Raw genomic sequence first — 23,085 nt, forward strand, 5'->3', positions numbered from 1 at the left:
ATTAGACTATATTTAATACTCCTAATTAGTATCCAAATATCCGATGTGACAGATACTAAAGTTTATGAGGAAGTTGCCAAACACCCCCTTAATGCTACGTTGGTCAATTAATAGATCCATGGGGTGTGCTTATCCACCATTCCTCCTTCATCCTCTCGCTCCTACCGCCCCTTAGTTCAGGGTAAAAAAATAGTTTGATAGTTTAGGGGAATTTAGACTTTGAATTTTTTTCTTGTAAATTCAAAACCAAATTCCTGGACCAGCAATTGAATTTCCAAGTTTTCATCACAATTCTTCTGTGGCACTCTGGCAGCATCGCGTGGATGATGCATCCCCAGGCAATCAGGCATGTATCGCCCGTTTCCAGACAAGTCAAAAGACACGTGGCGTCCGGGCACCGACCCCACGCTCCGGGGCGCGCTCCCCTTTCTTTCTTCCACAGTTCCCCAATCCCCACGCTTTCTCCGGTAAATTATTACCTAGCCCGAAGGCCCCGGGATCCCAAAATTAGCAATTAACCTTTCCCCTCCCCGCCGCGCGGGACCCTCGCTGCTCCCTCTCCCTCCCACCCCCCCGGCCCTCGCTATCGCCCCTGACGCGTGGGCCCGCGAAACAATCTTCCCCCCGCCGCCCCTTTTGCCTTTCCTGCCACGTAATCCAGCCAGTGGGCGTGGATATCTCGCGCACCCTTTCCGGGGCCATTTCTTATTTCCAACTCATCTCGCCTCGCTTTGCCCCCCTTCTTGTCTTCCTCTTCCTTCCGTTCGCTTCCCATTCCCACAGCTTCCGCTCCTTCACACACACAATCACGAGCACGCTGCCTCACGCAACAACCCAGAGTCTCTCTCACAGAGGGAGAGAGAGAGAGGAGGAGGGAGGTGAGGGAGCGAGATGTCGGTGGGGAGCGGGTGCATTCCGGCGATCCCGGGCGCGGCCCCGCCGGCGAGGGGCCGGCTGCTCGGGGGCGCCTTCCTGCAGGTGGCCGCCGCGCGGCCGCGGGCGGGGCGGTGCCGCGTCGCGCAGAACGGGCGCGTGAGGCTCGGCGGCCGCGTCGTGGCCCGAGCCAGCGCCGCGGAGACTCCGGTGGCTGGCGCCGGCGAGGACGCCGGGGCGGCGTTCTCCGAGAAGTTCCCCCTGCGCCGATGCCAGACGGTAGCCTGCTTGCTCTAGCTCCCCCAGCCGCGGTGTCTGATCCCGTGCTAAAACGGTGTGTTTCTGTGGCTGTGGCCTGTGGGGCTGGTGGTGACGATGGGGTGTGTGGTGAAAACGCAGGTGGAAGGGAAGGCGTGGGTGAGGGTGGACGCGGAGCCGGATGGGGACGGCAAGTGCAAGGTCGTGGTCGGATGCGATGTGGCGGGGAAGTGGGTATTGCACTGGGGTGTCTCTTACGACGGTGAGCATGGGAGGTAATAGAATCTTCTCCTCTCTTGCTCCTTTTAGTGTTTTTCTGGATGTGGATGCGGCCTTGTGTTCATGGATCACAGGCGATGATTTATGCATTGTTGAACAGATGGGTTAAGCAATAGGCTCAGACAGTCAAGCATGCTTGCCTTATGTAGCTCCATTCAACGCTTGACATGGTAGACCATGCAGTCTGTGATCTAATTTTGTATTCGCTTAGGGGAAATCATGAACAGGTTCAGTTTAAAAAACGATTAACAGGCGGGTGTGCCGTTGCCCCTATGGGCGCGAAACTTGAAAATAACTTTCCTTTTTATCGTATGAGGGCTGGCATTGGAGCAGTTTTGGCTGCGTTCTACTTGATTATATTGTGCACGACTTAAATTTCAAATTTGTTTTTATTTGGAACTGGAAGTAGGATCTAAGCACATGCCAGGCCATGGCTTCACGACATGTAGGAAAATTGAAAGAATCTATCGTAAACTGATTGGTTACTGGTTGTTACGTTCCCTTGACTTTGATCCCCTCGGTGTACTCTTGATATCCTGTACTTATATCAGTTAAAGAAGGAATTTGTCGTCATAGCGTAATTATCTAGATTTGTCATTCCTTCGTTCCTTTTGTACGTATTCAAGCTTCAAAACTAACACTTTCACAGTTTTCCAGAAAAGAAAAAAAACAATTGGTTACTTTTTTTTTTACTTCTTTTGTCGCATTCAGATCCTACCTTCTTGGAAAAAATGTTTATTTACCAATTTCATCTCATCATTTGCTCTCTGTGGATTTGCAGTGAATGGGATCAGCCTCCTTCAGAAATGAGACCACCTGGTTCTGTTCCAATCAAGGTTGTTTGACTCTTATGAACACTGTTCAAGCACTTGAATTAGATTGTAGCTATAGTCACTGGCATGTGTGTGCCAGTGCGATACAAATATGCCAGTAAACTCCAGTTTATGTTGATATGTGAGGCAGTAAAAAACTATTGGCTTTCTTATTTATTCTTTAGCCATTAACTCTTCCCATTTAGCTTTGTGATTTCTGGACAATATCTGAAATTTCAGGACTATGCAATTGAAACACCATTGGAGATTCTACCCAATTCAGAGGGCCGGTATGAAGTGCAAATCAAATTTGATAAAGACACTCCAATTGCAGCCATCAATTTTGTCCTAAAGGTTCTGGCTTTTAACTATTGCAATATTGCATAGCTCCCATTGTTATGAGTAGATGATCATGTGCTTCTTGACTTGCACTCTATAGTGGATGCCAGTTGAAACAGTAGCTGAACTCACTTAAACTGGAATTTATTTTTCACGTACTCTAGTTGTTTATGAAATTGATAACATGCACCACAGAGCACAGATAACACGCCTTATCTGAGCTGATTATTTTGATAAATTCATACGTTATTTAAATCCTATGTGCTTCTTTGTTTCCTTTAGTCTTTATGGGTTTATATTTTGCTTGCACATTGAATGCCTCGATTCATTCTTACCTTGATAGGAAGAGGAAACAGGTGCATGGTTTCAGCATAAGGGCAGGGATTTCAGAATACCCTTAAGTGGATCCTTTGACGGTGGAGTTCCATTAGGAACAAACCAAGATATTGGTGTATGGCCAGGTATTGAATAACTACTACATTCTTTAGATCAGTACAGTGCTTGCTGCTGCTTGATATCTACTTGTTTAGGCTTTAGAACATTTAACTATTTTACTGAATACTTTGAATGTAACTATCAGTTATCTATGGATGAGTAACTTTGAATTAGGGATTTGCTCCATTTTACAATGTTCGGTATTTTCGTAGAAACAATTTTATCTGGAAGTATCTTTCATCGTAGATGCACAAACACTTACTTCCATGTTATAGAATCGTATTTTTGTCTGGGTTATAGTGCATGAACATAGGAGCCAAGGATTTATGATAGCACAAAGCCACAAAGCTAGGAAATTTTACTTTAAATAATGCAAGGAACCTTCTCTTTGTCTTTTGCCTGAGAACTAATTTTATCATGCCTATGATCTGTTTTGTTCCTCTAAGTAAGCTACTGTCTTGATTTCACATGTGCATGTCTAAAAGAGTACTTATACATTGCTGCAATAATGTCATCGAAGTACATGACTGTCAGGTTTTAAAACTAGAGAATGTTAACCTTTCCGGGTGTCTAGGCTAGTTATCTTGACATATTGACTGTCTTATTTCTTAGGAGATTTGGGCCATTTGAAGAAACATGAAGGATCTAATGCTCAGCCACAAGAAACTATACCTGGGGGTACAGGTTTAAGTGGAAAACATATTTCCGGGTTCTATCAGGAATTCCAAATTATTAAATCGGAGTACACCCAGAACTTTGTAACTGTTACTGTGAAGAGGGATAATGAAACACATAAAAGGCTTGTGGAATTTGACACCGATATTCCTGGAGAAGTTGTCATCCATTGGGGAGTTTGCAAAGACAATAGCATGACATGGGAGATCCCTCCAGAGCCACACCCACCAACAACAAAAATCTTCCGACAGAAAGCTCTTCAGACCTTGCTACAGGTGCTTCCGTGTTACCTTGAAGCTTAGCTGCTGGAGATCAAAAGAACAAAATTGAATTGTAGTAATTGAAAGAATAGTTGAAATGAATTAGCTGGCTATGCCTGTTAATTAAGCAAAGGAGTTTCAACGTAGGATTACATGAGGCACACTTGCATTTTTTTAAAAAAAATCATGATTCCAACTATACTTCCATAATTTAAACCCATTCCATTTGCGCATCTGAAATTGTACAAACTAGAATTCAGAAGCATTATGGATTACAGTGGTAAGTTAGGTTGGATGCCCACAACAGGAAATCCATAGGATAAATTTGATCATTTTTAAGTGCACTGCTTTTACTTGTCTGAAGAACAGTACGCCTGAGAATTTGCGAAACTGAAATATAAAAGGTGGCTTTATTATTATGGCCTCTCCCACAAGTTTGTGCTTTGAACATTTCCTTAAAAGAAATTGGTTCCTTAGATCTATACTTTGTCCTGTATATTATTTCTTTGTTAGGAGGATTAGTTCTTTATGGTGCCCACTTTACCAGAAAAAACCTACAAAACAAATTAAAGTTTTTTGAAATCTTAGGCTCCTATTGGTTCTAAGAATTGGATAGGATGAATTGAATTGGGGTATCAAAATGCTGCCTTAATGCTTTTCAGTTCAGTTCTTGAAAGATACCCAATTCGAATTCCTGAATTCCTAGCCCAATTCAGACATCCAAATGCCACATTAATGAACTTCAGAGACTTCAAATTCACTAAAAATATAAAGTTGGCCTTTTGGCATTATTTTTGTCTGAACTGCTTTATTCATGGGGCTGCATGCTTTCTGGTTAGTCAACTGAGGACCAACTACTTACAACTCGCGATCTTTCAGCTCATGCTGCAAAAAGAATTTTCTATGTTATTTTGACATGTGCTTTGCTGGTGCTGCAAAAAGAATTTCTTGTTACTTCTCCATTTAGTTGAACTTTTCTTTGTGATTCAATGACTTTAGCATAGTGAAATCGGTAAAGCTTTCCTCATCACACATCATATCTGTTACTGCAGCAAAAAGCTGATGGAAGAGGCAATTCTTTATCATTCTTACTAGATGCAGAGTATTCTGGTCTGTTTTTTGTGCTCAAACTTGATGAGTATACTTGGCTGAGAAATCTGGAGAATGGATCCGATTTCTTCATTTCTCTTACAAGAGCGGAACAGCGTGGAAGCACCCAAGATGTTGATAAGGTTGAGCCACAGAAAGTTGATGATAAGTCTTCACAAGCTGATGGTATAATCAGTGATATAAGAAATCTGGTGGTTGGCCTATCCTCTAGAAGAGGTCAGAGAGCTAAGAATAAAGTTCTGCAGGAGGATATCCTGCAAGAAATTGAAAGGCTAGCAGCAGAAGCTTATAGCATTTTTAGGAGCCCCACCATTGATTCCGTAGAGGCGTCTGTAGATCTCGATGACCCATCAATCGCGAAGCCAGCTTGTTCTGGCACTGGATCTGGCTATGAAATATTATGCCAAGGATTTAACTGGGAATCTCATAAGTCAGGGAAATGGTATGTTGAACTTGGTACAAAGGCCAAGGAGTTGGCATCCCTCGGTTTTACCATTGTTTGGTCACCACCGCCTACTGATTCTGTGTCACCTGAAGGATACATGCCAAGGGATTTATATAATCTAAACTCCAGGTATATTTCTTATGTGCAAAATCATTCTTTTAAGATTTGTTGTGTATGTTACTTGTATATAGTCTGTAAATGTGCAAGAGCCATCCTTATGATAGGAGCTTTAAGTTATCAGTGATTTACCCTATAATGCATTTCAGAACTTCATTAGTACTCAAGGTAGAAACTTTTGACTATTGAACCACTCTGTACTGAAATATGTGAAACCATCGATTTCTCCTGAGATAAGTGCAAACATGATATTATTTCTTGTGAGGATTATTCTTTATTTATTCCAGCAAGAAGTTTTGTTAACCTATATGTCATCACGTTGGCAGCCAAGCTATGTATGATTTTTCTCACATAAAGGAATAAACATGATTATTGCCAAGTAACTAGAAAACGGCAACTTTCCTTCTTGATAAAAAAAGGTATTGCGTGCCCTTATATAACTGGCATAGCCATGCAGTTATGTTGGATTACCACAGAGAACATTCCTTTTGATAAAACAGCTTGTAGGGAGATGCAGAGTACTTAGATAATGGATGTTGCAGACCATTGAGATACCATACCTTTTCATCTCCTTGGTCTAGAGTACCATTGGGATTTTCGGGATGACTCTGTATGGGGTAAACATTGTGGCTCTCTGGTGTGTGGGGCTCTGAAGGGTTTGGTACTATTTTTCTGTAGAGCAATAGCAAAGCCATTGTTTGCAGTTAGAGGCAATAAACTATCCTCACTTGATCCTGCCATCTATTGCTCAATTTACTTGACCTGGCTAACCTTAAAAATCTTGTAGTTTTTCTGTTTATCTTGCACAGAAGTTAAAATCCAGCTTCTTAAACAGTATATATCATGAACCCATCATGCAAAGTGATGTTATGCATTAACATGATACACCAATATTTCAGATATGGGACCATGGATGAGTTGAAGGAGCTTGTGAAGATTTTCCACGAAGCTGGCATCAAGGTTCTTGGTGATGCTGTTCTAAATCACAGGTGTGCTCAATTTCAGAATAGCAATGGTATCTGGAATATTTTTGGTGGCCGTATGAACTGGGATGATCGAGCGGTTGTAGCAGATGATCCACATTTCCAGGTAAGGCCTTTTCTTTTCAAAAATACTATAGGACTGAAATATGATTCTCTATAGAAAATATAAAAAATCAATGGTGGGTTAAGATGGTTTAGGAAAACAGTAGTTTTGGGGGGGGGGGGATTAGGTTTTAAAAAAATATTGGTCAACTCTCAAAATTGTTCATGCTGAATTGCTCAAAACCGGTTTGAACATGATTGAACATACTGGTTTCCCACTGAACCTTAACCTGCAGTAGACTCACCCTATCCACTGATCACATTGGACCTATTCCACACCCTATGCATGTAAATTTAATTTGCATGCAAGGGTTTGAACATGGGACTTGGAGATAGACAAGGAAAGTGCCCGTGAAGCCACACTGCATGGCAGGCAATGGACGTGTTGGATATTGATGGAAAATATAGGCTCCCATGATGTATTGCTTTGCAGCACTAATGGTCAATATTATTTTACTTTGTTTTTCCAAACTGGTGGCTGGACCGTTGAACCAATGGTCTGACAAGCAATCCAATGAAACGTGCAACTCACTTATTAAGCTACTGGTACTGTTATTAAATCTATGGTTAAATTCCCACATGAAAACTCATTTAATCAAGAACAGTGCATTAGGCACCCCTGTGAACACTGAACAGGCACCTCTCATACAGTTAAGTTGATATTGACAATAGGCCACAGGCATCACAGATACCTTGGATATGATCCCTGTTAGCTCCCTACTTGAACTCTAAATCTTCTCCTCTGGATCCTTCATTTTTAGCAATATGAACATATAAATTTGGTCATTTTCTTCCTTCACATTAAGTTGGAGTTTCAGTTCACCAATAATGGGGCTTGTCAAAGCATTCTGCTGGCATATATTTAGTATTGGCAGCAAATGCACATATTAGCATCCGTACTCAGTAGCATAAAGAAATTCAGAGAACTTGACCTTAGTTCCAGAAAGGGGAAAGAAGAAATATATTCAACTTCAGCAGTCATTGAAAATTTAAGTTTATACGGCATCTTTTGCTATTTTATTTCACTTAAGTTTATGCAAAGGTACATTTTTATCCCTGCAGGGAAGAGGAAACAAGAGCAGTGGAGATAGCTTTCATGCAGCACCAAACATTGATCACTCCCAAGAGTTTGTGAGGAATGATCTTAAAGAATGGCTTTGCTGGATGAGGTCCGTTATTCTGTCATTTCTTGCTTAAAGCTCATCCATTACTTATGCTTCATTGTTTGTGGCCACATGCATTAACCATGCGAATGTCATTTGCTGCCGCATCCCAATAGTTTGAGTAAATAAATTCCATGTATGTGCATTGTTTTTGGACATAACTTGCATCGAAGGGCCTGTTTTCCCTTTTGAAACTGTTTTTTTTTGTTAAAGCATAAGATACACACTGTACCCTGCTTAGCACCTTTATCAAATCTGAAGGAATGAATGGCACACTAGAAGCTCTGCAAATTGTCATCAGTTTACCACCAGATTTTTTTTATATAGTTGGGTAAGAAATGTGTATTCTTGATTCTGCTACTCTGCTTAGCTCCTACAACTACAACAAATTGGAATGAACGAACGGTGCACTAAGAACTCTGTAAAATCTCGTAAGTTTAACTCTCCTGGAAAATGATTTTATGAGGATATCTTTTCTGGATATGTATCTTCATTTGATCCAGAGCTTTTGGATGATTGCTCCTGTATGTTTACATAATGTACCTCAGCCGCTGGGGTATTTAGTATTACTCACAATTGGCTATAGGTAGGCAAATCAAGTTTTTGCAGCAGTTTTTCCCTCTTAACGTCAACATTGTTCCTTGATGAGTAGGAAATTATCTACTACTTTGTTTGAGGGTAGGACGTGATATTCCTGTTCCACTGCTCTAATATGGGAACAGTAGCTTGCAAATTCTAATGTGGTTACTATATGTTTCATTAGCTGGAAGAGATAAATTGGGTTGTATAGTGTTGCACAAAATGTCAGCCTAGCATGTTTATCCATACCTGTTCTGCTTGCAGAAAAGAAGTAGGATATGATGGATGGAGACTCGACTTCGTTCGTGGTTTTTGGGGTGGATATGTCAAAGATTATTTGGAAGCAAGTGAGCCATACTTTGCAGTAGGAGAGTACTGGGACTCCCTCAGTTACACTTATGGTGAAATGGATTACAATCAAGATGCCCACAGACAGAGGATTGTTGATTGGATAAATGCTACAAATGGAACTGCCGGTGCATTTGATGTCACCACCAAAGGGATACTTCATGCGGTAAGATGTCAGCTTACAGTTTTAAAAGATATAATTTCTATAGTAGTTGTTATCGCAGAGTTTCGAAACTGCTATAAGAACTTCCCTGGACGCTGTTTCAAACTTCTAGTTAGCAACCGGAGCTCAAGACATCAGTTGAAAAACAGCTCAAAATGACATATTCTGATAGGGATCACTTGATCCTGGTACCCACAGATTTTTCACATCCTGACAGTACCTGAATTTGTAACCTAGCTTCTATATTTGAACAATCATAATGCCTGATATGCTTGATGTATTGTAAATCAGTTGCCAGTGCATTTAGTTATGTTTGGGCATAACTTCATCTCTTTTTTCTTCTTCATGGTAGGAGGTCAGGAGAATAGTATAATTTTATTATCGATGCTCCAATATTTCTGGCAAGCATTTAGCGCATTGACAACTGTTATGCGAGATGCCACATGTGAAACCATCATTATGTCAATTAATTTTAAAAACATGCATCTTGCATAGTTGAATTGGCGTAGCATGATGACCCAAATTGGTTTGCTTGTAAGAGTAAACTCATCTAGTAATGGAATGACTAGCAGCCCTTCCTTGTCATTTAGGGAAGATGATTTTGTAATATAGTGCTGTGGTCTCTTCTTACATTTACTGTTTACCTATCTTTTTTCCTGCATCTGTAATATGTAATTTACTTTTGCCATACAGGCGCTTGAAAGATCTGAGTATTGGCGCTTGTCTGATGAAAAAGGAAAACCCCCTGGAGTATTGGGCTGGTGGCCTTCCCGAGCTGTCACATTTATAGAGAATCATGATACTGGCTCTACTCAGGTACAACTCAGTATCACATCGCATCTGAATAGAATTCAGCCTTATATCTGAAAACTACCGTTGTTGAGCAATCTGCACTAGTGGAAGATCCTTAGTTTAAATTGCATTTGCTTAGAAGTAGCAAGAAATGCTAAGATCTGCATGTGCAATAACCTGATTGTTCTGATGCGTTTGTTCTCAATATCGGTAAAACTTCAGATGCCAGATCCTTATTGATTCAATATTTTGTGTTTCAAATTATGAAAGAAATAAATGTTTCTCACCCTGTCATCGTTGAACTCTTTTAAATCTTTAAGTCCTTAATCTCTTGAATCCTTGTCAGATTTGTAATGCAGCTATATTCTAAGAAAATTTTGCTAGATTCACCTGCCTTCTAAGCTGTCCCAAACTTGCAAGTTTTCTACTGCCGCCTGGCGGCCTTACACAGTTTCTGGCACTCTGCAGGGTCATTGGAGATTCCCCTATGGTATGGAGTTGCAAGGATACGCCTACATCCTGACGCACCCTGGCACTCCAGCAGTCTTCTATGATCACATTTTTTCGCACTTACAACCAGAGATCGCCAAATTTATCAATATTCGATCTCGTCAAAAGATTCATTGCCGCAGCAAGGTAAAATGCAAATAACAAACCCATTATGTATGAATGATGGTTATATCTTATGTTTTAATTGTTTGTTACATGATACATCACTTACAGATCAAGATACTCAAGGCAGAAAGGAGTTTATATGCGGCTGAAATCGATGAGAAGTTAACAATGAAAATCGGCTCGGAACATTTTGAGCCAAGTGGTCCCCAGAACTGGATTGTTGCTGCCGAGGGTCAAGATTACAAAATTTGGGAAGTATCTTCATAGGCTTGGCTGCCCTAACTTCTGAAAAACTAGACAGGTATCCAGTATAGCTCATAGCCTCATAGGGAATGTTTGGATGGACCAGATTTAGACCCAAATCCCTAGGATTTAGTTCGCATATGAACTGAATCTGAAATTCCTAGAGCAATCTGCTTCTTCCAAATGGGCTAGCAGAAAGTTGAATCGCATAATGCTAGGAAATGGCGTCGGAATGGTCAAGCTGATGGGCTGCTGCTGCTGACAAGCAAGAGAGGCAACAGCAAGAGCTACTGTCGACGGGAAGCATTTGCCCTACAGAAAGGATTGTGCTGACGCGAAGCTATATATAATACAGTCGAACATTTGATATGATACAGAACTACCTGTTATGTAGGCACATTGCCCATTCATTTAGCTCTGTTGTGCTTATCTGCACTTCAGATATGCCTCCGCTATGTTGGAGCTATGTAAGATCATACACATTTGCCAAGCATGTATGCCAGTTTGAAGTGTCATCGTGCACGAGAGGGTTTTAGTTCTCTTTCAGGTAGGGCAGCGTGCCAGACCAGGCGCAGGCACAGATGGATCCGATAACTTTAGACAAGATGTTAGCGAGTGATCAGAACTATAATGGTACGAATAGGCCAAACTGTAACACTGAAAAGACTTATGTTAGACATTAAGGTTTAGACCAGGATGCTAGCGAGTTATCAGATTCATAACAATAGTACTCATAGGCCAATAAACTGGATAACTGATAATCTCATTCGCCGATTCAGTTTCAACATCTAAACCAGCCAGGGGTGACTACTAACATTCCGGATGACACTTACAGAAGGGCAAGCTTGCAGAATCGAAGATGCCACATGACACCAAAGTTGAGCCAGGAAGATGTTCAGAATTATTACACTCAGACCTCCTCAGGTGCTGACACAGGAACCTAACCATCCTAGGACCAAAAAGGGATCGGCATCATCATCAGGGCTTAAGGACTAGGGACAGCCCAACCTTGGAGCTCTTCTCGAAAGCCTTGGTGTCGACCTCAGTGGTGAGGGTAACGAATGACTTGGGCCTCCACTCGTGCTGGATGAGGGCGCTGGCCATGCCGTTGCTGTTGTAGCGGGCCTTCACAGTGGTGCTGGGGTCCAGGGCATGCTGCGTCCCGAAGGTGACGATGTTCTTTTTGCTTGAGAAGCTGCGGGTCACCTCTGCTCCAACAGCAGTGTTCTTCTCCGCATTCACCAAGTGGTAGTAGGACGCAGTGAGGCTGTCACCTTTGTTGTTCCTGAAAAAGTGTTGGTGGTTAAATCAATTGGACACAGGATCATGAAATTGATATGACAATCATTATTGAAGCAATGCCCTTGACCATTCAAATCAAACTTCCCATACAAGTCCCAAAGATGCAAGATCCAGATGTAAAAAGCGTAAACATCCAAGACATGCCTAGCAGTTTGTTGAGTGATTTACGACTGGCTAGTAGATACCACTTACAAGGTCACAGAAGCAATGAGATCAGTATTGGTGAAATTCAATCCAGCATTGTACTTGGTGAAATCCCCAGTAGCAGTATCATATGCAACGTCAGCACCAACAGCAATAGCTTTAGTGCCAAACACGCCAGAAAGGTTAACCAGAGGTTTTGAGTTCAAGCCAAAACTGGCATTGATACCGGCGTAATCATGCAAGTACTGGACTTCAGCCTGCAACCACAAGATAGATGATCAGAAGTCAATGGAATAGATGAGATTCAACCAATCTGGAAAAGATTTAGAAGCATACCTTTCCAGCTGCTTGGTTGGGAAAAGGAATGGTTACTATCTTTTTCAAGCCTGGTACACCAAATTCTTCAACTGTGACTGTAGTTAAGAGCTGAATATAACAAAGATAAAATCAATCATATGCATATAATAATTGGTTCACTTCAGACAGTTAACTGGTACCTTAACATATTACAAGAACAAATTCGGAATAAACTAACCAGAGAGTCTGTAGTTGCTTTCACATCCACTGTGACATTCTTCTGCTTCAGCTGGGCCTGGATCTCACTAAAGATAGCCTCATTTTTCTTTGTGCTCGCAGCTGTTATCGCCTATAGATAGAAATTGCAGAAAGGAAAGATGTATCATCAGATTTAACTTGAAAATTCCACTCAGTAGAAGTACCACACCTGAGTTTGAAGAATTCATAGTGTTTGATGATAAGACTAATGGTTTGATGAACAAAGAACATAACGAGTCTCATATAACATTTTCAGGCATGTCAACACAAAGTCACACTAGAATTATATGATTATTTTATATTAACTTACATATATGAACGACAGTTGCAAGCGCACTTACATTATATGAACACAACAGTTCAGAGTCACACTTACATTACATAAATTCACATTCTGAAACGTTGATCAAACAATAATTATACCAAAAAGGTCAACCATAGCACAGCAAACTTGGAGCAACTACAGATGCCAACATCAATATACTAGCAGGCTCAAGCCTACAAGAATACCACTCAACTGCTCAACTGAATTCCCAGAATATTTACAAAACAGTCAGATACAGACTAACAGTAAAGGAAGAATATAGATGTATGCAATTAAACAAAACTGTAACTGCGTATTCATTTCAAATCTGCAATCAATACTCAAGTCCAATATCATGAACACAATTACTCTAACCCAAAAATGAATTTATTACAGAGGACACAAGGTTAACTTGTAGGAACTACAGATGGCAACATCAAATGGTTTGCAAAAACAACTAAGCACTCTAGCATGACAAAAAACGTGCAAGGATAACACCACTACTTAAATGTAACTAAACTTATTCCAAAAACACTGACCAACCAATCACATCTACTTGACCATGCATCCATCACCTCAACCCTCTTAACATCACCCAACAAAAGCACCTCAAATACATGCGAAAATAAGCTAAAATCTATCACAATTCACCAACTAATAAGAGATTAATTAAACCATTCCAAACCAACCAAAAATCTAGGTAGCTACAAATCCTAGGACATTCAAGGTCACAAATCTTCTTCGACCTGCAATGATTCCGAACCAAACCAAAACCCATCCAGCGCGCAAACCCTAGCACGCCAATCACCCCACAGTACAATGCCTGTAGCAGAGACACCCCCAATTTGGTCAGCAAAACCCTCCCTGGTCCCACTAAATAGTAAATACAAGCATCCCATACCTAAATCCAACTCAAAACCGTAGAAACAACAACCACACCAACAACCGGAGCATGCAAAAATCGCACGACAAACCAGTAAGGGCGAGAAGAAACGAGAGATACTCACCGCTCCGTTCGAGGTGTAGGTGGTCAGGGTAAACTTCTGGTCCGTATGGAAGTCCTTGTTCAGGAGATCTGCGAATCCAGCAAACAACAACGTCAGCAATCCAGCAGGAACCCCCTCAGAAAGCACAAACCAAGATCCATCCACCCCCCGCAAAACCCCAGGAAACCCCAAAAAAGGAAAACCGAAAAAAAGTAAAGAGGGAAACGAGAGCTCGTTCTGACCCCTGGCCTTCTTGCCGATGTCGGAGTAGAGACCGGGACCCATGGCGAGTGGGAGGAGGGGTTCGGCCCGAGGACCAGACGGCTGCGGCGGCGGCGGAGGGGAGAGGAGCCCGGAGAAATGCGGTGGTGGTGTGGGGTTTTGGGGAGGGGAGAGAGGAGGAAGAGGCATCTTATTATAAAGGCGGGGGATGGGGGCTCGCTGGATGGCGCCGGTTGTGAGATGGACGGCCTGGATCTTCTTAGGCGGGGTGTTGTCTTTTTCTTGAAGAGAAAGAACGGGGGGCCTGGAGCTGGAGGCGCGCTGTTCGTGCTTTCTTGGAGAAAGGGTTGATGACGGCAGGACCGGGCATGGACTTCATGTTGATCTATATATCTTGAGTTTTTTTAATTATCGCTTCTTTTTCTGGACCAAATTGGAATTTGTTTTTTATCATGTATGATTAATTAATTATCAGTAGTTGCTGACCATGCTGGCCACACGGGTTTGAAAAGATCCTTATATTTATTATCTTCTTTATCTTAAGTAAAAAAAAACTAAGCATTCGTCAACAAAGAGAAAGGAGATGAGCACCCGAGTTCAAGGCCGGTAGATGGAGTCCTCGACCAATTGCTACGGGCAATACAAATTATAGATAAATGACATTCTAATCTTATTGGCAAGCAATCGAATCAGTAGACAATGTAAACATATATGCATTACATCTATATTTATGTCCATGCGTTGCCACGAGAGAGAAAAAAGATTTCAATGTAATACTATGAACGTGAAAAACATGGTGTTTTGAACAATAGGTTCTACCTGATCTTAGCAACATAATGTTTTGAGCTACAAAGAGTATTAATTTTAATGACATTACCAAACCAAGAATGAACAATGAACACTAAACACACAATTGAGACAATGCCATAAATATAATTTCTTCATTATGCATAATAGAACATACAGCGCCTGATGCACACATAATTTGTACACAAGGAAGCTTAATGGAAACACCTGATTATACAATTGTCCAGCATATGAGAACATATAAATTTTATATATAGAATAGGAACTCACTGCAGCATATGCCACGATACATGATAGGAAGGTTTCTTGAGTTCTCTAAGTGCCATACAGTGAATCAGTGAGACAACGGCTGGCATCCCAAAATAGATGCAGAGGATAACTTTCCGCATGTTCAGTCCTCCCTGAGCATGTGTAATGTCATCACGGTTTGCATCATTGACCATTACAAGAGAGCCTTGTGGCATGGTACCAAGACATTGGAGTGCTTAGAAATATTTAGAGAAACATTAGGTCACCAGCACTTGAGCTTTTCACCGTAGTTGGAAACCATTAAATCCTAATTCTCAACAACCCTTGCAAAAATAGCTTTACATAGTTTTTTTTCTAGAAAAAAATAGCCAATATATTCAGACAGCACATCTGCAATGGGAAGTAAAAGGACATGGCCATTTGAGTATAAGGTTAAAAACAACATTTGAATTGGGCAGAACATCGCACATGTACTATAACTTAAATAGCTAATTTCATGTTTTGACAACATTGTATGTCCCAAGAACAATCCTTCCCTACGAGGCGAAGCAAACAACATGACAGGTAGCATATAACTAAGCTCAAATCATGGCCTATTGCACTTTTCCCCAGCTCAATTTCTATGTGGATTCTCCACAATTTAAATAACCACACAGATGTAGCAGCAAAACTATAACAAGTCATGAGGCAACTAATCTCACATTATGGTTAACTATTCAACAATTCAGGGCCACCATTCTTTGCACTCACTTAGCAAAAAGAGACCAAATAACCATTATGCGTTGCACAAGAACCAATTTAATCAAATAATCAACATATTGACATTCCAAATAGATGAACTTTGTACAAAAGAAAACTTACTTGATTAATTAATTAATTTTAGGCTACAGTTTTTTTTTGGCCAAATGGTCTTCTTTTTATGCTTCAGATTTGCACCAAAAACTCAGTTTATAAGCCTTAACTCCTGCAAAGAAAATCAACAAATTGCTGGTTATTCAGAACACTTTTTCAGAACTAAGTGGCTACTATAATTTCCGTCCATGGCTGCTTCCTGAACTAACACTTGAACAGTGACTATACAATTTTACTTGGTAAGCATAAGTACTAAGCCGGCAGTACCATAACTATTTTTTCCATGTAAATAACATTTGCTAAAGTGGAGGCAGCACATATCAACAGGGGCTAATTGAACTAATATATCTATACTATTTCGAAAGATATCATTACGTCTACTATTGCACCACACATGAGTGTGATACGTAAACAATACAGCATGCTCAATGTTGCCCAGCTGACTGAAAACCAAATAATCAGAGAGTTATGAAGCACATGTTCAGAGTGTAAAAGACAAAAAATCATTGGTACTTCATAATAGGATCTATCTGAGATATAAGCATTTAGACGTGAACGCTCAGTATAGGATAGCCTTTTGGTATAGCTGCTCTACTCCAAAACTTCAGGTAGAGTCAGCTCCACTCCAGAACTCCAGAAATAAAATGGGGTGTTTGGCTAGAGGGGTACTCTTAGCTCCAAAAAAAATCGATTTCAGTGTTAATTGCCATTGTTGCCCCCCAATTCAGACCCCACTTGTCATCCTCTCCCCCTCCTTTCTACCTCCTTTCTTTTTCCTCTCTCTGCCGTTGCCCACGAGTGACACCAATGCTGGCAACTGACAACAAAACATTTCTGAGCATAGATTGCAATTTAATCCAAACTACATTCAGAGAGCATGGGCAGAGATTAAGATTAGCATTTAGCACTCATCGAAATTACTGAGTAAGTACCGGGCTACAAAAATTGAGGAACTGTGCAGACCTAGACACTACCACTCCTGATCCTTGCAACACGGATATCAGAAGAATGGATTCTGAAGAACTGCAGGAAGCAATTACAAAACAGCAGCTCACCATTCACGAGCGTCGCCACCGCCGAGAGCTCCTCCACCCGTGCCGCCTTTGCCTCCATCCCCCCTCCTCCCTCCATCTCCCTCCGACCAAAGCGGCCGGCGGCGGGGCTCGGGCGGGCGGCGGTGGGGGCGGCCAGCGGCAGGGGGTGCGGCCGGCGGCGGGGCTCGGGCGGGCGGCAGGGCTCGGGCGGGCGGCGGGGGGTGCGGCCGGCGGCGAGGCTAGGGCGGGCGGCGGTGGGGGCGGCCGGCGGCGAGGCTCCAAGGTTGGAGCGTGCGGGACGGAGGGGCCACGGCGGCCAGCGGCGGGAGCGATGGGCGGCGCTAGCGCGGTGGAGATGAGCGCGTGGAGTCTCGGAGGAAAATAGAACGAACCGTTTTTTCTATGTAACCAGTGGCATTGGTGGGTAATTATCCACCAACTCCACGAGGAGGTTCAAAAGAGTGGTTTCTGGAGCAGCAAAAGAGGTGCTCCAAAACTCCATCTCCATTTGCACTACAGCTCCATGGAGTTGGCAACTCCATGGATTTTGGAGTCGGGGTGTTTGGCTGAATTTTTTGATGGAGTTGCTGGAGTTTAGGAGTGGAGCTGTGCCAAACAGAGCCTAAGACCCTGTTTGGCATGGCTCCAACTCTGGGTGGAGCTGCTCCACTCCAGAACTCCACATGGAGCCAGCTCCGCTCCAAAACTCCAGAACAAAAATGAGGTGTTTGGCTAGATGGGTGCTCTCAGCTCCAAAAAATATCGATTTCAGTGTGGATTGCCATTGTTGCCCCCCAATTAAGGCCCCACGTGTTATCCTCTCTATCCCATCTTCTTCTTCCCCTTTTTCCACTACATTATGCGGCACACAGGAGACCCTCCACGGGCGGCGGGGTGGACGGCGGGCAGTGGGGTGGGCAGCGACGGAGGGGCGCGGGGCGGCGACGGGCGGTGACAAGCGGCGGGGCCGGCCGGCGACGGGGGCGGCGACAGGCGGGGCTCTGGCGGCGAGTGGGGCTCGGGAGAATAGAATGAAACGTTTTTTTGTGTAATTAGTGCCATTGGTGGGTAATTACCTACCAACTCCACGAGGAGGTTCAAAAGAGAGGTTTCTGGAGTAGCAAAAGAGGTGCTCCAAAACTCCACCTCCATTTGCACTACAGCTCCATGGAGTTGGCAACTCCATGAAGTTTTGGAGTTGGGGTGTTTGGCTGGTTTTTTTGATGGAGTTGATGAAGTTTAAGAGTTGAGCCGTGCCAAACAGGACTTTAGAACTGAGATGTTTGGCTGAAAAATTAGCTGGAGTTGCTGAAGTTCAGCTCCAGAGCCACGCCAAACACGTCCTTACTCCGTTTTGCTTCTTTTAGCTGTGGAGAAAACTGCGGGGAAATGGCCTGCTTTGCAATTAACATTTTCGTTGCGTGGCAACCTCAGGAACCCGGATAACTTGGGCCTTAGAAACCTGGGCCAAGTTGTGGGCATTTGCACACTACAGCCAGCCAGCCTACAAGCCTGGAAAGAAGAAACGCTAGGCTTTCTTCTCAAGGCTTGGATTTTTCATCTTGCTTGATTCTTGAGTGTATCTGCCAAGGCCTAGTGCTTCAGCTTCTGAACGAATTTGCCGTTCAGAGTACAAAATGCAGGTAACATGAACACGAACACGAACACGGTAGTGCTCCTGCCTCTTCTTTCAAAAAAAAAAAACACGAACACGAAGAGAACACACACTGGGCTTCATGCCTTCATGCACCTGAGGCTCCTGCCTCATGGTCAGTGGTTACTGTTTATCATGCCTTAGCTGACCCAGATCTCTGTAGTTCAATGTCAGCCTTTGGCCGGACTGCAAGGTGTTCGGCAGAATGCCGCACAAGATTTTTTGTGCAAAGATGCACGCAGAAGCAGTTTTAAGAGCAGGCGCACCATCTACTCGTCAGGATGCCTGCAGATCAGGTACAATTTTCTGCGCGTCCCTTTTCTTTTTGCATTTAGATTTAGTAAGTATACTGGCCAACTGCCCATACATCGGATGTGAACTGGTTATCGTCAGCTTGGGTCATCATTATCCAAGCGTGCAAATATTTACAGCCTTGCAAAACTATATCACAAGCATGAGCCAATATGTCCTTTACATTGCAATTTTACTACTGTTTCACGAAATGAAAAGGATTCAAATCTATCTTTTTGCAAATACGGGACTGTTAGAATCTGGGATGGTCGATGACGAAGTAGTAACCCAGGGCCACAGGAACTGCAACCATCATGCCGACAATTATCCTGCCAGATGAGAGAGATCTCAGTTAGTTCTTTTAGCACGCATACCTTCTTCCTATTAACTCTGCCCGGGATTAAGATGTACTCACGCAGTGCTCACAATGTCTGCGTGCACGTTATACTCCTTCGCAAACACAAATGGCACTATTCCTTGAGGTAGAGCTGCCTGTACAGAATCTTGAGAGGTCAAGCATCACGTTTGTCTTTGAATTCCACATGGTTGTGTTAGAATGGACGATACAAATGAAAGGACTAGAGTGTACCTGTATGATAGCCACCTTCAGCAAAATCCCATGCATACCAATTGCATAGGAAGATATCACCATCAGGGCTGGTCCTAGGAAGAATCTGATGCCTAGTGATAGTAGCATCTTTTTGGTTCCACAGGCTATAATTTTAGTTTGTAGGGCAGTGAAAAGACCTGCAATAGAAATAGTCAGAAGGCATAGCATAACTGTTTTTCCTCTGAGTTTATCAATATATGCTACTTGTAGTTTGCTGTTGTAATGCACACCTAGGCTGAACATCGCCATCCCTAGCCCTCCATCTGAAAGTATTCTTATGGAATTGCTGATGATCGATGGTAACTGTACTCGCCACCTGCAGGATATGGTATGCAGCAGCAAGAGATGACTTTCTGGGTTCCAAATTAAGAGCATAAACTCAGTTCATAAAAAACTCGTGTTCATACCTGAAGCTGATCAGTGCCCAGATTAGGCCGATTAGGCTTGCATACATATTGGGATTTATCACTAGCTTCCTACCGACCACCAACAAAAAGCAAAAAGCGCTATAACATCTTGCTGATACTCCTTTTGCTCGGCCCTCTTCGTGTCTTTCCTCCATAGGTCCTGGAGTACCTGATTCTCCTTCATCTTTGAAACATGATATAGGATAAGAGCTTGTTTAACTAATTCTGTCATTAAGTTAAAACCTCAGGAGATAAGTTGAAGTTACTTGCTTTAGAGTGGACTTAAAAGTCCAATATATACATTGAGCATGGGATAACCAAGAAAAGCCTGTGCATTGTTTCAGACATACACTATTGCATAAAAGATGAGCACTATAGTAAACGAGTCTCAAGTATATTGTTCCAATAAATCACTGGAGAAATGATTTCATGATCAATTTTTTATGGCATGTATTACTTCACAATGCCCATCCTCTGTCTGAATTTATTTTGACTTTTAAAAGAGTTTTTTCAATCGGGCATGTGGCCCATACAAATAAATTGATCTGTGAAGGATGGATTCTGGATTCAGATAGGCAATCTCCTGCCTGTTTTCTTTAAACTTCTTCTACACAATTAAATAGGTAGCCCCTCCTGCCTGTCCTCATTTCAGTAAAATAAATGAACAGCCCCATGTGGTTTTACCTGACTGTATTATGGTTTGAACGCACAGATAGGATTCGTGCTACTAGAATTGTATGTCACTTTACAAATGAACATTTTTTTCTACCTGAGACATTATCATATTACTAGCTACGTGCTTTTTGTTTATGGTATATTTGGAAGAACACAACTGTCTGACGGAACATCCTTGACTTAGATCATGTGATCATTTTAGCATGGTTATTTTCATCAATCTCACTTATCGTTTGGTTAGCTACTCTGCTTCATTTATTAGAAACTGTAAGATCTATTTTCTAGCACAAGGAACAAGAGAAGCAATAAGATCTGTATTATTTTCAGAGCAGTGTTGAGTATAACCTGTTTAATTTTGCACAGTATGGAGACTAACAGAAAAAAATGGAATGACAACAGAGATACAGGAAAAATCAAACTGTAGAGCAGAATCAAGTTCAAATATCAATCTTCAAAAATGCAGTGAGGATGTTCTTACTTGTTCCAGATGATGTTGTCGTAGCCAGTCCTCTAGCAGCCCGAAACTCAAACAGAAACAACAGAAGTGTGTACCAAATTAGGCTCTGTAGGGCAACTATCTGACTTAGCAGCTTCACAGCTTCATTGCCATACATTCCTTTCAGCAATGGGATGCCAACAATCAAGGTATTGGGCAGTGTTGATAAAGAAAAGCCTGTAATCAGCCAATCAAACTTCTCCCCACAACATGCTTTAGAGATAACTGCAAACCCCAGCAAGGAGAGTGATTTCTGTAGGATGTCTGAGAATATGAGCTTTAGGTTCATGTCATAAGGATCGTTTGTAGAGAGGATCTGGAAAGAGAGCAAAGGAATGGAGAACTTCGCCACAAACTTGTTTATACCAGAGCACTGCTCTGGGGTGAATAGCTTCCACCATTGTATGGACAAGTAGGCCACTATCATAGCTACATACAAGGGCACTGTTTCTTCAAGAACATGGTAGATGGTTGGCCAAGAGATCATAATGGAGGGACCTTTACTCCTGAAGAACACTCCAAATATCCTGCCCAATCTTAGGTCTGTAAGGTTTTTGAGAGCACTGTAGCTGTCTTATATAGACATAGACAGAAGCCAGGTATTGTGCAAACTTTTCCATGCATGTTTTAGCTTTAGCAGAGCCTTTGAAAATGTCCAAATTGCCCATGCTGGATTATAGCCAGTTGCATTCCCGTTCTTATTACATGGACTGGACATTTGAACCTCCATGTGTGCAGTACTCATTTTTTTTGGAACTGAAATGTGTGCAGGACTTTTTGTTTGAGTGAACAATGGCAACGAGTAGACCATATTCATGCGGAAATATAAGAAAAGTAAAATGATTACTTAGACCAAATATCTTTCCGCACCTTGATTCATCTTTTTTTCAACCTGATAAAGTCCCTTATTGTTTTGTTTATCTGCTGAACTACAATAATCGTGAAAGCGCAATCCAGAATATTTGCTAAATGTATGAACTTTTGATATCTTGCCTTTATCTTGTTGACTGACTGAACCTCGGCATATGATCATGTTAATGACTCAAAGAAGAATCAGACATATAGTCTCATGGACTTTTAATCTTTCTAGTGATCTTGAGCCATATCTGCAGAAAAGGGACTTCTCTGTTCTGTTGTTTTTTCAGGGCAAAGAGACTGTTTATGTGACTTTTTCATAACATTATTTGTCCCATTGTCGGTCTGAACTCGGGTATAGCTGTCACAGATGTCTCAAATGAGGTGTGAAATCACTCTGTGTTTAATGGGATGTGTTTCTCTTGTACAACCATTTGTTCTGGCCGTGACATCTTGTTAGTATGAGACATTTGGCAACATGCTAAGCAGTAAAATGACCAAGGCATGTGCCCCAATAGTTCAAAGCAGAATAGCATTTCTTTCCTCTCTTCCTTTCGTTCATGGTCAGAGGAAATAGACTTTGGAAAAAGAAATCGGGAGACAGCTCCAGCAAATGGTGCAGAAGCTTTGGCATAGCTTGTCGGGCTGGTAATTCGCTGTTCATCAGCGATAAATTCTTCTAGCAGCATGGCGGTCCATGCTGATTTGAAATATTGTTTTTACACATGATGATATTCTTGTTATCTGCCTATTCCTTTCCATACAGTATGATCTGCACTGTTTACACCAGTGACAAGCAGCGATCTTTCTGCTATTTTAATTATGTAAGTGTACCCTGATTCACAATCCCCGCATTGCAAATTCACAGTGAGTTCACTAACCTACTAACTGTTTTGGCTCCAAATGCAGTTATGCAACCATTCGGACGAATCGAGGATAAGAGTCCAAGAGAGGTGATCAAACGTAACACGGCGAGGGCTAAGCGTGATTAGAAATTTCATACGTTTTACCTGCATCCGTTTTGCCCATGGGACACTTTTGACATACCATT

The 23,085-nt window shown here is 42.1% G+C and overlaps 3 protein-coding genes across 4 annotated transcripts; 1 reads left to right on the forward strand and 2 right to left on the reverse strand.

The window, feature by feature from the left end:
- Positions 1–707: 707 nt before the first annotated feature.
- On the forward strand, positions 708–11,113 carry LOC101758551 (alpha-amylase 3, chloroplastic). The gene is made up of 13 exons (XM_004969689.2): positions 708–1,152; positions 1,273–1,406; positions 2,192–2,246; positions 2,463–2,576; positions 2,905–3,022; positions 3,609–3,946; positions 4,984–5,615; positions 6,503–6,692; positions 7,751–7,857; positions 8,695–8,944; positions 9,635–9,757; positions 10,202–10,369; positions 10,457–11,113. Exons 1-13 carry the CDS (start codon positions 892–894, stop codon positions 10,613–10,615), a joined length of 2,649 nt encoding a protein of 882 aa, XP_004969746.1. The 5' UTR covers positions 708–891; the 3' UTR covers positions 10,616–11,113.
- Positions 11,114–11,298: 185 nt separating this feature from the next.
- On the reverse strand, positions 11,299–14,285 carry LOC101758139 (mitochondrial outer membrane protein porin 4). The gene is made up of 6 exons (XM_004969688.3): positions 14,125–14,285; positions 13,904–13,971; positions 12,573–12,683; positions 12,374–12,463; positions 12,086–12,294; positions 11,299–11,876 (listed from the first exon to the last, which is right to left on the reverse strand). The coding sequence occupies exons 1-6, from the start codon at positions 14,165–14,167 to the stop codon at positions 11,570–11,572; spliced, it is 828 nt and encodes a 275-aa protein (XP_004969745.1). The 5' UTR covers positions 14,168–14,285; the 3' UTR covers positions 11,299–11,569.
- Positions 14,286–19,019: 4,734 nt separating this feature from the next.
- LOC101757726 (probable auxin efflux carrier component 8) lies at positions 19,020–21,697 on the reverse strand. Of its 2 annotated transcripts, none has more exons than XM_022827035.1 (6): positions 21,162–21,697; positions 20,009–20,192; positions 19,832–19,917; positions 19,581–19,738; positions 19,418–19,483; positions 19,020–19,320 (listed from the first exon to the last, which is right to left on the reverse strand). In XM_022827035.1, exons 1-6 carry the CDS (start codon positions 21,664–21,666, stop codon positions 19,147–19,149), a joined length of 1,173 nt encoding a protein of 390 aa, XP_022682770.1. In that variant the 5' UTR covers positions 21,667–21,697; the 3' UTR covers positions 19,020–19,146. The 2 variants fall into 2 exon arrangements, with proteins under 2 accessions (XP_022682770.1, XP_004969744.1); XM_004969687.3 differs by having other exon boundaries at positions 19,124–19,320; positions 19,407–19,483.
- Positions 21,698–23,085: the final 1,388 nt, after the last annotated feature.

This window comes from Setaria italica, chromosome V, assembly GCF_000263155.2.
Source record: "Setaria italica strain Yugu1 chromosome V, Setaria_italica_v2.0, whole genome shotgun sequence".
NCBI lineage: Eukaryota > Viridiplantae > Streptophyta > Magnoliopsida > Poales > Poaceae > Setaria > Setaria italica.

Coding starts and splice junctions, on each gene's coding strand:
- LOC101758139 (XM_004969688.3), bottom strand. CDS start 14,167: ATGGGTCCCGGTCTCTACTCCGACATCGGCAAGAAGGCCAGGG. Junction 12,464..12,572: donor AAGCAACTACAGACTCTCTG/GTTAGTTTATTC, acceptor TGTTATATTCAG/CTCTTAACTACAGTCACAGT. Junction 12,295..12,373: donor CCAACCAAGCAGCTGGAAAG/GTATGCTTCTAA, acceptor TTGTGGTTGCAG/GCTGAAGTCCAGTACTTGCA.
- LOC101757726 (XM_022827035.1), bottom strand. CDS start 21,666: ATGATCTCTTGGCCAACCATCTACCATGTTCTTGAAGAAACAGTGCCC. Junction 19,918..20,008: donor TGGGCACTGATCAGCTTCAG/GTATGAACACGA, acceptor CATATCCTGCAG/GTGGCGAGTACAGTTACCAT. Junction 19,739..19,831: donor GATGGCGATGTTCAGCCTAG/GTGTGCATTACA, acceptor TTTCTATTGCAG/GTCTTTTCACTGCCCTACAA.
- LOC101758551 (XM_004969689.2), top strand. CDS start 892: ATGTCGGTGGGGAGCGGGTGCATTCCGGCGATCCCGGGCGCGGCCCCG. Junction 2,577..2,904: donor CCATCAATTTTGTCCTAAAG/GTTCTGGCTTTT, acceptor TTACCTTGATAG/GAAGAGGAAACAGGTGCATG. Junction 3,947..4,983: donor CTCTTCAGACCTTGCTACAG/GTGCTTCCGTGT, acceptor CTGTTACTGCAG/CAAAAAGCTGATGGAAGAGG.